The sequence below is a fragment of the Drosophila miranda genome, chromosome 2 (genome assembly GCF_003369915.1).
Source record: "Drosophila miranda strain MSH22 chromosome 2, D.miranda_PacBio2.1, whole genome shotgun sequence".
Lineage (NCBI taxonomy): Eukaryota > Metazoa > Arthropoda > Insecta > Diptera > Drosophilidae > Drosophila > Drosophila miranda.
The window spans coordinates 16,863,645-16,877,836 of record NC_046675.1 but is presented as its reverse complement, the minus strand read 5'-3'; the positions used below and the strand labels follow the sequence as shown (position 1 = coordinate 16,877,836).

Here is a 14,192-nt window from a genome sequence, read left to right as displayed (position 1 = left end):
CCTTTCGACTTAATTGCCCCTAACCGTGATCTCCCACAGCTGTCTGCCTGCCAGATGACCCCGAGGGCAATGCAAAACTGATGCTTAGCATCCTCGATTGCCTGCCCAGGGCGAACAGGGTGAGTGGAAAGCATACAGTACTAGTATTCCATGGAGGTTTCTCATTTCCTGCTCTTTAGGCCACTCTTGTATTCCTGCTCGACCACCTGTCGCTGGTCGTTTCCAACTCTGAGCGCAACAAGATGTCCGCCCAGGCGCTGGCCACGGTGATGGGCCCACCGCTGATGCTGCATTCGGCCAGCGCACAGCCGGGCGCTGACATCGATCACGCCCAGCCGATCGCAGTGCTCAAATATCTGCTGCAGATCTGGCCACAGCCGCAGGCGCAGCATCAGCAGCTGGCACAGCACATGGGCGGCGCAACGGGCTCGATGATGAGCGGCCTGGCCACGGCCGGCAGTATGAGCAACATGGCCGGCGTTGCTTCAGGTAACGTACTCCCAGTGTCCATGCTGCACCGCCACCCGGCCACCAACAGATCCCCGAACCACCCACCGACTACACTCACACACGACTAGAGGACACACACACACACACACACAAACACACACCTGCAAGAGTTTTCTTAAATTTCTTTCTATTTCTGCTTTGAAAGCAAGCCGCTGTTCCAGTCAAGATCTTAATTCCTCTCTTTCTGTCTCTAAAGCGCGGCACAGAAACCGTTTTCACTGTTAACTGCTACTTCACATACACACAAAAACACCCACACACCCACAAACACATTGAACACTCATCCAAGACTCACCCACAGACACACAGACACCGATTTGCGTTCACATTAATATTGATTAATACAGAGTCCTATGTAGACAGGTCGGCGCGGCGAGTCAACAGGGCAGCGTGGAAGCAAAGTCAGTGCGTTGCCAGCGGACAGACAGCAACTTCTACTGCAGCAGCAGCAGCAGCTCATGGCGGCGGGCAACCTCCTGCGCTCGTCCACTTCGGTAACCAACATACTCTCCCAAGGCCATCCTCAGCTCTCAGCCACAGCCAACAGTCATCTGTATCAATCAGTAGTGGGTCAGTTAGCTCAATCGCATCGAGCCTTGCAACAAGCGGTGCAACAGGTAAAACAACAACAGTAACCACCAGCACACAGCAACACTAACAACATAAACAATAAACAATGTGAACAAACAACAACAAGAGCCAACAAAACAATTACAACATACGATAATCGAACATTGAACATTTAACATACATTACTTATGCATTACTTTATCATCTAATCTCACTAATCCTCACTAACATAACCTAACATAACATACTACACTTCAGGCAGAATTTCTTTATTGTTGGGGGTACTTCTAATGCGTATACAAAATGCATTCAGCTTTTTCAGAGATCTTTTCGAACATCTGAAAAGCTCTTATAAAATTAGTTTTAAAATTTCAAAGAGAATATAAGGGTTACATTTTTCTCATTAAATTTACATTATTTTCATTTGTATAATTTTACTTTAAATATTATATTTGTTGTATATCGTACCTATCATTAACATTGAATGATTTTTATTTTCTATACATCATTTATTAAGTTTAAGGAGATTTTGCTTCTCAGGTTTTGAAAATACTTTTAAAATTTCAATTGGATACCAGACACCATAAAACCATATCATACTTTGCCACTTTTTCACACTTTCTCTATCACACACTTTCACTAAAAAAAACACCTAGACACTCTACACAAACACAGAGAAACAAATTCTTGCTCTTTAACTTTTCCTGTTGACCGTTTTGCAAAAGATGATGAAAATATATACAAACAATCGTACATTTTTAACTTACTGAGCTATCAATTGAGCAATCTTTCGAAAGCATTATCTGTTGTCATTTGATTTGTGCTTTTTACGAGAATACTACTTACAAATAATTGCTTACAAAAAGAGATGTAATATATACATATATTAAAGTAATCCATAATTTGTTGTGATCCGTGATCGATAGACGTTGTATTTGTGACCCATACATACGTATATTATCGTATATATTTATTTACTTAAACATATTGATATACGATATATATATATACTTATAACGGTGGTAATGATGATGATTTGAGCGATGTGATAATTGTTGAACGGCGTGTAAAGCATGATTGGCCCACTACTGGTAACAAAATAAACATATCTGACTATTTATACCACTTTGTATACCAATCCAGTCCAATTTCAATATATCCAATATATGTATAATCCGTACAGCCTCTGTATGTAAACCACATGCCAAAAGAAAAGAACACACCATGTAAATGCTTCATATACCACAATGCCATTGTACAAACTTCATCAAATCATTGCCCTCGTACATTATATTGTTACACTGTGCAGTAGCCCACACACAGTAGCCCTTCCTCCCCAGGAGATACTTACTCAGTGCCCCATGAGATTGCCTCTACTAACACCCTGACGACTTCCCTGTCACCCTTCTTTTGTCACCGAAATGCACAGCTGATGTAGAATAGAACGTGTGAAAAATATTTAAAGGATTGGGAACCTAGACCCTACCGTAACTTCCTTTTTAAACTATTGTTTTCGGGGATAATAAGTAAGGGACTCTCCTGCACCATTTTTCGCTTGATTCTATCAACCGCACATCGTTCATGGCACCCCGTTTGCATGTCCAACACCTCACGCTTTTGCAACACCAAGCATCGTTCCGAACCGTCCCAGAATCACATCCAAATCTAGAGAACAATACCTATCTGATTGGTTTACAAATTGGCCGCCCACCCGTACAAGAACGTATCGCACTCAGCACGATGTGATATTTGTCTTTGTCTAAACGTTGTATCTGCTTACAATCTATACACTCCACACCACTTACGCACTCACACACTCACCCACACAAACAGCATTACGTACACCCGTAAGACACCAACAACCAAAATCTAAATTCGAAATTCTCTCTGCACACCCTACTCGTATAAGTAAGACTTAAACCAGATGCAAAGACCACTGCACGTATTGCGCCCCCTACCCGATACCCCCCGTATAAAGCCATATTTGAACTATGTAAAGACAAAAATTTGACCAACTCCATGGGCTGTCCTACGCCCTCTTTCTCTCTCTCTCTCTTTTTCTTTTGATCTGATCTATTGCAGCCCTATCAATTGGCGGGATCAGTGGGCTCAGCAATTCCCGACCAATCGCCACTGCCACTTCCAGGCACACCCTCCCCAGGCAGTAGCTCGGCGTCGACGGGTTCGGGCTCCGGATCGGGCTCGGGTAAAAGTAAAGAACATCAAAATAACACCAGAGATAGAGATAATTTAATGCTCGGAAAATCCCACTTACAGGCACGGATACCATCAAGCGCGGTGCTTCACCTGTCTCCGTTAAGCAAGTCAAGATCATCGATACGGCCAGCCCCTATTCCATAGTACAGAAGAAGCCGCCGCTGCAGAAGGATGCACCCATAGATGCCATCACACCCACCACCCAGTCGGATGCAATATCAGCCCTAGGCGGCAGCAGCAGCACGACAACACGCAAAGGCAACGTTGACTTCTATGAACCGCACAAAGCGCTGTCCAAGAGCCTGGCCGGCGACGACTCTAGCTACAGCTCCAAGTACGCCAGCCTGGACACAAAGAAGAGCAGCTACAGCGGCAACAGCAACAGCTACACCCCCAGCAAGACCAGCCTCAACGCCAGCAGCGATGAGTACAAGGCGATGCGCAACAAGTCGAGCGCCACCTCAAGCTCCAGTTCATCGCAGGCTACGGTATTGAGTGCCGGCTCGACGGCCACCTCGGCACCCACCACCTCCTCGGATGACTCCGATGATCTGCTGTCGTACAAGTCGTCGGCCTCCACGAACGCCTTGCTGGCCCAGTCGCAGGCCATGACCACCAGCCAGCTGATGTCGAAGTATTTAAAGCGTGAGCCGCGTGTCCAGTTCACGCCGATCAAGTCGCCGGAGTCGCCATCGCCGCCCGGCGGTGGGGATGGTCTGCCCAAGGGCACTTACCAACTGGTCACGCCCACCGGCTCCAGCTCTTCTCTCAAGCCCAGCGCCACAACGGGAGCGATTAGCAAGCACACCACATCGTCGCCAAGCTCAGCGGACACGAACACTAACCACACCAACAGCCAACAGAAGTTGTCATCGCCCTCGCGCCTGAACAAGGACAGTAAGTCCGGAGCAGCGGTAAGTGGCTCCTCCTCGATTGTGTCGACCGGACGGCGGCTGTTTGACAGCCTGGCCTCGTCGTCATCGTCGGAGACGGAGACCAAGACCTATATTGGTGGAACCACTGCCAATGCCAGTGCATCCAGCAGCACGACAACCTACACCAACGACTCGCGGAACACGGCAAGCAGTAGCAATAAGTCGGTAGCGGGATCGGGCTCAGAGCACAGGAGCTATGGCAGCGCTCTCTTTGGGAGCAGCGGCCTGGGCAATGGCAATGGGACCACCAGCGGCAACCACAACCATTTGGGCAGCACCAACAGTCCCTTCACCAGCACCAATGGCAACGGCAGCCACAATGCCATGCACCTGTACGGCACTTTGCCAAAGAGTGGGGCAGGTGGGGGCGCCGCCAGCTCGGGGGCTGCCCTGTTTGGAAGCAGCGCCAGTTCCTCCTACCACTCGAGCAGCGGTGCGGGTACAACAACCAGCAGCGGGGTCAGCTCCATGACGGGCTCCACCAATAGCTATGACTTCTACTCGAGCAGCACCTCGAGCGGCAGCAGCAGTTCACGTCCCTTTACCAATGGGGGCAACAATTACCACACTCTGGGCACATATCGGGCGCAGTATGCGGCCACCAATCCCTTCCTCGATGCCTTCGACGAGAAGCCCAGTAGCAATGGGGGCAACGGCGGTAGTAACAATGGCCACGGGGAGACGGACAAGCTCGGGGCGGACAAGGGCCATCACAGGGCGACCGTGATGGCGGCATTCCAGTCGTCGGGCGACTCCAAGAACGGTAGCGATGAGTACGACGATCTCAAGTGAGGGGATAACGATAACCATAATGATAACGAACAAGTACGATACGATTACGAAAACGATTGCCATACAGACAGAGACAATGCTGAAAGTGTTCTTTTGGAGTATTTACAGTTTACAAATTTACATAGAACGAATAATACGAATATAAACCGATAAACAATAATCGAATAACTAGAAAAAAAAACTATGCTAAAACCCACTGAACACGCGGATATCTCCTCTTATTAAACGGAAGGCCAACATGGCTGCCGAGCTTTCTGTATGTGTGTGTGGTGTGGTGTGGTGTGCATGTGTGTATGTATGTATACCGAGCGGAAACACCAACAGTGGGGAGGGGCAGCCATTTAGCTAATACAAATCCGAATTCAATAAAATTTACGAACAGTATTTTTGAACGAACTAAAAGCAAAACCCAAGAAGAGAAGATTAGGTAAACATCGTATACAACCAATTATAAATGTAACATAACAACTAAAAAAAAAACAACGTGAACGAGAACAAACTTAAACAGAAAGGTTGATCGCGCATTTAATTTTTACAAGCAACATAAAATAATCAACAATTTCTACATACATACATATATACAGACATGCTCATGTACATGCCTATACACGATATATAGACATGCAATACAATTATGCTAATGACATATTTTTGCATAGTCCCCAGTCCCAAGTATTGGAATACATACGCTGTACATACTACAAAAAGAGTCCTCTTTCACGTCTTTTTCTATCCCTTACACCAAACAACCACAGCACAGCATACCATAGCGTATGCGATGTGTGTGTTTCAATGTGACCAACTCTCTAATCTATAAAACTGCTGTACTCGATATATGTATATTTATGTGAAAACTAAGCAAAAGCCCAAGTCCAGGTAGTTACTGGACAACTTTTCGAGCAATATATTTGCCTAAAATGTTTCTCTACCGCCTCTTACATGTATTTATTATACATACTTATACAATATATATATAACCATACCAAAATTGTATAAGGCCCAAAGGTATGCTTCGAAACCCAAAAACAGCCGCCTAAGACATCCTTGGAGCCTTCGTTACCGTATCCGATCGATCGATGATTGATAATACATCATACATCACACGCATACATACACACATAAAAACAAACAAATACATGAATTTATTGACGAATCGATGTGCTTAGTTTTTGGTATGAAACAAAGTCTGATATACACACTAATATACAACAATACAGTATAATATTTATAAACATTTAAACATAATTATACAAGCGATGGAAAAAACCGAAAACAAACAAAAAAAAAAAGAAAACAAAACTAAAAAAAAAAAACAAAACTAAAGTTATATATAACTATACAATAAAATAACAAATTAAAACACGCTTTGCGATTAAGGGACAGATTTTACATACAGCATTTATGTTTCCAAAGCTTTTTATATAATGTATGGCCAACTGTGCTTAATCCCAATCGTACTATAAAAAATCTATACAATATATCAAATATAATACAATAGAAATTACACCCCGAATTAACGAATGCTACGAAACTGTAAATACCCACAATGTAAGAGTACTTAAAACGTTTGTGCTTTAGCTAGAGTATCATCAGTCAGTCGGTCGGTTAATCAGTTAGTCAGCTAGTCAACGTTTGCTAGTTCAAGAAGATAGTTTCTAGTCATAGTCATAGCAACCGATTCATACGAGTATACACACCTAGGCTTATGCGCAGGCATTGCAGATACATATAAACATACACAAAAGCATAGAGAAAATATTATTATTTAAACTAGGCCAGTCAGGGAGAGATCTTAAGCAATAAATAGCAGATTAGCAGGCTAGCAGGAAAATCGAAGTATATATATATGTATGTATATGTATTTGTGTTGGCTACCAAAAAAAAAAAACAAACAAAAAACACCAAGCATAATCATTCGTCTTCATGCAAAGTACAACTTCCTACAAGAACCCAACCACAAAACAAACGAAAATAACAAGCTACCATTCATATACGGAATTCAAGTTCAAGTTCAGATTCAAATTTCAAATCAATTATTAGAATGGTATTAATGTAAACCAATTCATAACCAATATTGTGCATTATTTGATTTTAAATTAAAATACTGATTCAAAATATTGATCAAAGTATTGCTGATGCGAAAGAGAGAAAGAGAGAGCTAGCGATGGATGAGGGGAAGCGTTAAGATTTTAAATAGATAAATATTCGGTTACTTGTTGTCAGATTTATTTTATACTGGAGAATGGAGAAACAATTCAAGTGTTACACATGATTCTCGAAACCAAAGAGTTATAAACCACAGCATAGGCAAACAAAACATATAGTTGAGGCAAATTGATTTTTATATAGTGAATTGTTAATTATTGCATATAGAAAGTAGAGTTTTTAAAACAGCAACAAACGTCAGAAAAGATAATGCAGACGAGGAGCAATGTTCATTTGTAGAAAGGCCAAGTGGGGCCAGGGCCGGGACCATCTCCGAACCGACCTAATAGCTCCCCATTGCCCATCCTGGTTATTGATTTTAGGATTTTAACGTCGCACGATTATTACATACCAAAGAAACGTCAATGTTACTACAGCTGTCGTCTTCATTTTAAAAATATTATATAGATACATACCTATTATATATGGATACCAGTACCCCAACCAGTTCTCTTGATTTGTTCACCCCAAAAGCTTTAATCGTTGAACGACCCAAAGGTTACAAATTCGAAACATATTCTACATAGACGAGTAATAATACCGAATACTAGTAGAGGACAAACTGTACTTTGGTGGGAGATATCACAAGTACATACTTAGGACAAAACTTCAATTGATTTGCGAATCGTTGTGGCTTCTTAGTTGTAGTTAGCTTAGCCGTAAGATGTTGTGGCAGGGGGGGGGGGGGGGGGTGGGGGGAATGGAGGAGGAGGGACCTAGCGGTGGAATGATCAGTTAAGGTTTGGTGTTGGAATGAAACGGAAGCGGAAATGGAAATTGGTGTGGGTGTGGGCGTGGGTGTGGGTGTGAGTTGGGCTGCGTGGCGTTTGTTCTTGCTTGTGCCGCTTGTGCGTGTGCTCTGGGCCGAACCCTGTTCGATATGTATTTGTACTTGTACTTTAGAATAACATATACTATGGAATATATATCACTGTGTCATATCGTACATTTAAACAAGTAAAGCAAAACCAAAATCCAAATTGACGCTGAATGGGATATATTGTTAATGCAAAAAGTATTCACGTATAGAAAAGTATGTATACAAATCTAAACCTAAATTAATAGCGGCAGAGCAGCAACTACATATAATATACATATACATAGTTACATACTAAACTAAAACTAAACAAAACATGATTGGCAGGCAACCAAGTACTACAAATTGTATATGCATTTAACTTAGAGTAAATACCTAATTCTAAAACAAACTAAAATAACTGACAGACAAAGCCATCTGTTAGCTGGCAAATGATGACAAAGACAAAGACAAAGAACAAGAATATGTTGAGCAAATATGAATTGAATTGATAATTATGCAGATACACAGAGCGGCTGAGCGTTAGGAGTGAATGAAACAGAAGTGGAACGAACTAATTTACCGAAATGTATTGCACAATATCGAACACTCATTAATACGAGTATTAGCGAAAGTAACTAAAAACAACAAAAAATTATATAGACTCGAATCGAATCGACTACGGGAAATATTGGCAGCAGCGCTAGACAAGACACACACAGATTCCGATAATATTCATGTTTCAAGAATCAGTTGTATTGCGGTTTGGATAAGTTGGATAAAGCGTATGCCTAAGTACTATATAAAACGAATATGTGAATTTGTGTATGTATTAAATGTGCCTAAAATTTCATTTACTTTTCTAGACCACTTTTCCACTGACTTTGAGAACCCTCTCTGACGCTTTACGGGGATTTTGTTTTGGGTTTTAAAGCAATTTCAAACAATACACTTCTGTCGAACTTAACAAGTAAATGGAGACCAAATGCTCAGGGCGTTAGCGAGTTATTATAAGCATAATATTAACAACCAAAACAAGGGGAAACGTACTTAAGAACTAAGTGTAACAAATCATGAGCATGCTCCATCAAATGTTAGGCCAATACGAACCAGCATTTTAGTTGAAAACCCGTAGCTCTTTTCATCAGGCAACAACACCGATACGATATCAGCAACAACTAGAAAACAAAATACACAGCCACATCAAGAACAATCCAGCAAACAAATTTACAAAATCCAAGCAATCAATTTGTTGAAAAGACTGAAAACCAAACAAAACTAAAACATAACGAAACGAAGCGAAACGAAATCCACAACAAAACACTCCCTAAGAAGAAAAGGAGAGTTTTCATAGAAATCGACACACCAAACTACATACATATATTACATAAATAGTGTATACATGTTTCGGAATCCCATCCCCCAGTCATGAAATGTCTCAGAGTTGACTTTTTTTTTTGTTTTGTTTTTTTTTTTAACTTTGTTTCAGTTAAAACCTTTTCTAGCGCGTCATTGAACATAAACGAAGTAATAAACCAAACCTTAAGGTAATAGTGAAATATTAGCGGAAATAATACAAATATTACCACCAGCATTTTGCTACCTACTTAATATGCAAATTAAATAATAAAATGGAAATTGAAATGGTAAATGGTAAATGGAATAGAAAATAGTCTAAAGAATAGTTAAAAATGTGCTGAGTGCAGATAGCGAATAGTGTTTTCGAGTAGTTTCAAGGTCAGCGGATGACTGTATAAACGAAACAGAACACAACAAAATGAATACCGATTACATTTAACTTTGAAATAATTTTCTAAAACCCACCATAACACGAAGCGGAAAGAACAAACTAAATTTAAAGTGTAATTTAGAATGTTTTAGTTTGCTAGAACTTCATCTTTTTTGTATCCTCTCCATTTCAATTGCAAATATAGAGCAAACCCAAGCAAATTAAGCATATAATAAACTAACATATGTATATATCTATCTATATTGCGTATACCTAAATACGAGTATACATATACGCAGACGCAGCAGACAGACGGACAGAGCTAAACCGCAAAGGAATCCAAAAAGAAAACAAAAAACCCATACCTAACCAATCTGTAATGATCGAGTGTTTCGGGACAACATCAGCGAGAATACGTTAGAACGGTACTCTGATAATACTCTACTTACCACTGCCACAGAGAAACAAGTAATTTGTAACGTTAATATAGACATAATACAGCCGGAAACATACACATAAAATATATACTTTGCCTATGTACATCGTAAATTATACGATATACGCGTATTGAGAGGTGACTATTTCCCATAGAAAAGTGCATTGCAATTAAACATAACATATGCGTCGTCGACATGACATGACATGACACGTGTGTCATGTGTGTGCGTGTGTGATGGCCTAACGAGCAAGAGTAAACTTAACTTATTATTTATTCCAAACAAAATAACAATAAAATTATCTCATAATTATGAAAAGCAAAAGCAAAAACAAATACAACCTAAAACCGAAATCGTTCTTTGCGTGGGAATAAAGCGATGTTAAATTATTTAATGAAAATATATATACATATAAATACAAATATTTATTCGCAATGCGTTTTATTTACTAGCTGTTAACACATTACACAGAACAAGATCCTTGATTTGGCTTCTTATTTTGCGAATGTCTACAATCATATTCAGTCGTTATCAGTCGAGGACCTGGGCCACTTTTTGTGAAAAAGCAACAGCCAGAAAGCAAAATTGGATCTGAAAACTGCAAATTTTCTTTGCCGATAACTTTATCACCGATAACGATAGCCCAAATAAATTTAAACATGGCCAGATGTTGCTTTCCAACACTGACAGATAGATAGTTCGGCAACATTTCCTTTTATGTGTCAGTGCGAGAAGGAAAAAAAATATTTTTCATTAATTTTTCAACCACACTAGTCAATTGTTCGTTTCCTGGAAAGTTGTAGAATGAGTGATAATATAAATAATAACGAGCAGAATCGGGACATGAACGATATTCAAGACGCGCCAAATCAGGCAAACGATTTGGTCGCTGAGGAACCAATAAACGCTGAAGATCTGAATCCGAACGATGAAGGTATGTAATGTGAAGACTGAAGTGAGATGTTTTCGTGTCAAAATGTCTTTTATTGCCAGCTCCCAATGAAGCAGCAGGCAATCATAGTACTTTAGAGCAACCAAACTATGCTGCAATCGTGGACTATTATTTACTCAACAAGAACATACCCCAACGACCGATTGGGATGGACATCAACATGACCCACAAAATTGAAACTGGAACACCCATGACAATTTCATTCATTAGTAAGTAAACGAGTGTAAAGGTATTGTAAGACGTGTTGAGTTTTTCTGGTTTTCAGGTGGTGACTTTGTCTCGATTACTACAACAAGCAATGAAGTAAGCATAAGTCTCAGGCCGCCTCATGATCCAGGCAGGGTTCGTGTGCACATCAATTCGCTTGAACCAACTCCTCAATTACCGGTTGATCCTTGGAGTTGTAAGCCTTCCGGTCAGTTCCGCTGCGGTATATGCCTTACTGAAATTAACCTCGTGGAGAATATACGCTCCACCACTTGCGGCCATATTTACTGTGACAGTTGCCTGAAAAAGGCTCTGCGCGAGAATGGCTACTGCTCCATTTGCGGAGAATCCCAGGAGTATGAGAGTTCCATACGTTTGTATTGGTGCGGGCATACTCCCTGAGGTCCAGCATCGCTTTCCTTGCATAAGCAGAAAATAAAGGCCAGTTAGAGAAAACGGCACATAACAATTCTTAGCACTGCCGACTGCATTACCGTATGCACTGTTTACACAAAACTACAATAAAAATAAACATATATATCAATACAATACAGTATGTACAATAAAATGCACTCTTCAGTGTTGGCTTAACAGACCACCAGATCTGTGTGTTTTTAATGTTTTTGAACGTTGAACGTCCACTCATTTCCACTGAGCCCCACTATTTAAGGTGGAGATATGCGATCCAGTTATGTGGCACTGCATCCCGAACTACCTGGGAGTTTATAGAACCCGATGGTTCTATAAAAGTGTTTATATTTTTATTTCAAATTTATTGTCTAGAGTAGGCTATGGATTTAAAATAAAATTACATTACGAATATGTAGGAAATAGCAAGACACAGTCACTTAAAAATGGGAAGTCAAATTAATGTTGAATTATCAGAAGAACAAAGGCCAACTATCGTTTTGCCCGTGTACCCAAAGCCACTGCCGGAGCAGGATATCAGCGAGAAGCTTGATGATAATGGCTTTAGTATTTTGGAGAAGGCTGCACTGCGCAATGCTTGGCGTTTTATTGAGCCCTTTCAACGTCGCTATGGGCAGAACACATTTTATGAGTAAGCTTCAATATGCTTTTACAATCATGTCGCATTTTCTTAACAATTACCCATAATTTATGAAACAGCTTTCTTACGGAACATGAGCTGCTGATCAACACCTTTCGACAACAGGGAAAAATCAACCTGAGTAAGCTTCACGGTCATGCCACCGCGATGATGAGACTTCTCTCGAAATTGGTGCAAACCTTGGATATGAATCTGCAGTTTCGCTCGAGCCTGGATGAAAATCTGCCGTTTCATCTGAAAACCGGCATCGACCTCGATGACATGAAGGTAAGAACCGTATGGAAAGTGCACTAAGTACATTTTGAAACATATTTATCGTTGCATAGATGTTGGCAAATGCTTTGAAGGATTACTTGCTGTCCTCTCCGGTCATAGAAAAACACAACTCCTGCACTCTGACGACTGCCTTTGAAAAACTGGTGACAATTGTCGGTGGATATGCTGAGGCCGAAGAAGCCCGGAAAAAAGCCATGTCTGGGTTCTACCGAAACACCAATCCCAGTGGCGAACCTAAAAGCGAAAGGGCATCCAGTGTTAACTCAGCTAAGAAGTCTGTAATAATGGAATAATTCAGAGACAAAACAAAACCATAAAACGGAAAATTTAGTTCTTTAATTTAGTAATACATTTTTAGCAACTTTATGAATGAATATTTTCTGAGAATGTTTTAGCATGCTGTGGAAAATCCACATGGAATAAATCACAATGTAAATACATTTTTCTGAAGCTTAATTTTTTCCGTTCCTTACACTTTATTCCGAGTCCTGTTCTGGGTTTAGTTTTTCTTATTTATGAGTATTAATCAAAATTAATCGATGGCCGATATCGACGAGAAACCCAGCAAAATACGTTCTTCATCTACATCTTCAATTCGTTACAATATTGCCAAAGAAATCTATCCGAAGCAATTGTTGACAATAAAGGCGGGGCCTATTAAGGATGAGCTCGGATTTACCCTCTGCGAAAGGGTAGCTCTAAGGCAGGCATGGAACTTAATCAGATCTCGAGAGCGACGATTTGGCCAGGATGTATTCTATACGTAAGAAAAAATGCATAAAAATGTAATATTATGGGAGTATTCTAAATTCTGCAGCTTTCTGAACGAGTGGTATTGGTCCATCTCTAAATTCAAACAGGGTGAAGATATCAACATTGCCCTCTTGCACGGTCATGCCCTGACATTTATCCGCTTTGTGGGCGCTCTAATCAATGAGTCGGATCCGATCATGTTCCAGGTGATGATAAATGACAATAACCAAACGCACAGCCGCTGCAGAGTGGGTGGGGATTACATTGCGGTGGGTGTCAGGTTCAGTTTGATCTCTCAAATCTGTCTGACCTCTGTATGTCTCTGTCCCACCAGATGCTGGGCCAAGCCTTAATGGACTACATTCTCAAGGTACTCGACAAGGTCAGATCACCATCGTTGGAGCAAGGGTTGCAGCGAATAGTTGAGAAATTCAAGTCCTATCAGGATATCCAAATGGACAGATCCAGAACGAGCTACAGACGTGGTGTAAGCAAGAGTAATTTTAGCTTGCACCAGATCAAAACCGAAAAATGAGCAGTCTGACCCTTATTGATTTCCATTTGGCACCATTTCCTCATCCAAAATTGAATGCGATTGGTTCTCCAATCAGCAGGGACGTCATAGATTCGCCCGCTCGAATCCATTCCAACACCAACAAGGCAGATTCGAAATTATATCGTATACCGTATACGGCTGCGCTGCTGCCACTGTCACTGCTGCCGTCACAGTCGCCGTTGCTGCTG

The 14,192-nt window shown here is 41.1% G+C and overlaps 4 protein-coding genes across 16 annotated transcripts in view; all 4 read left to right on the top strand.

Moving 5' to 3' along the window:
* Positions 1–8,309, top strand: part of LOC108157236 (rho GTPase-activating protein 100F) — a 40,200-nt gene extending 31,891 nt beyond the window's left edge. For 5 of the 10 annotated variants that reach the window (XM_033388942.1, XM_017289198.2, XM_017289197.2 and 2 more), the window contains 5 exons: positions 40–119; positions 180–489; positions 874–1,127; positions 3,163–3,292; positions 3,358–8,309. In XM_033388942.1, the coding sequence (XP_033244833.1) occupies positions 40–119; positions 180–489; positions 874–1,127; positions 3,163–3,292; positions 3,358–5,024 (2,441 nt within the window). In that variant the 3' untranslated portion in view covers positions 5,025–8,309. Of the gene's footprint in view, positions 1–39; positions 120–179; positions 490–869; positions 1,128–3,162; positions 3,293–3,357 lie in introns of all 10 variants that reach the window. The other 5 variants (XM_017289204.2, XM_017289205.2, XM_033388943.1 and 2 more) reach the window with 4 other exon arrangements.
* A 2,600-nt stretch (positions 8,310–10,909) lies between these two features.
* Positions 10,910–11,951, top strand: LOC108154405. The gene is made up of 3 exons (XM_017284675.2): positions 10,910–11,125; positions 11,185–11,352; positions 11,409–11,951. The coding sequence occupies exons 1-3, from the start codon at positions 10,996–10,998 to the stop codon at positions 11,750–11,752; spliced, it is 642 nt and encodes a 213-aa protein (XP_017140164.1). The 5' UTR covers positions 10,910–10,995; the 3' UTR covers positions 11,753–11,951.
* Positions 11,952–12,146: 195 nt separating this feature from the next.
* LOC108157451 lies at positions 12,147–13,135 on the top strand. The gene is made up of 3 exons (XM_017289512.2): positions 12,147–12,410; positions 12,479–12,686; positions 12,746–13,135. The coding sequence occupies exons 1-3, from the start codon at positions 12,205–12,207 to the stop codon at positions 12,986–12,988; spliced, it is 657 nt and encodes a 218-aa protein (XP_017145001.1). The 5' UTR covers positions 12,147–12,204; the 3' UTR covers positions 12,989–13,135.
* A 78-nt stretch (positions 13,136–13,213) lies between these two features.
* On the top strand, positions 13,214–14,006 carry LOC108157452. 4 transcript variants are annotated; one of them, XM_017289514.2, is made up of 3 exons: positions 13,214–13,458; positions 13,513–13,654; positions 13,783–14,006. In XM_017289514.2, exons 1-3 carry the CDS (start codon positions 13,235–13,237, stop codon positions 13,981–13,983), a joined length of 567 nt encoding a protein of 188 aa, XP_017145003.1. In that variant the 5' UTR covers positions 13,214–13,234; the 3' UTR covers positions 13,984–14,006. The 4 variants fall into 4 exon arrangements, with proteins under 4 accessions (XP_017145003.1, XP_017145002.1, XP_017145004.1 ...); XM_017289513.2 differs by having other exon boundaries at positions 13,513–13,717; XM_017289515.2 differs by having other exon boundaries at positions 13,383–13,458; positions 13,556–13,717.
* The last annotated feature ends 186 nt before the right edge of the window (positions 14,007–14,192 follow it).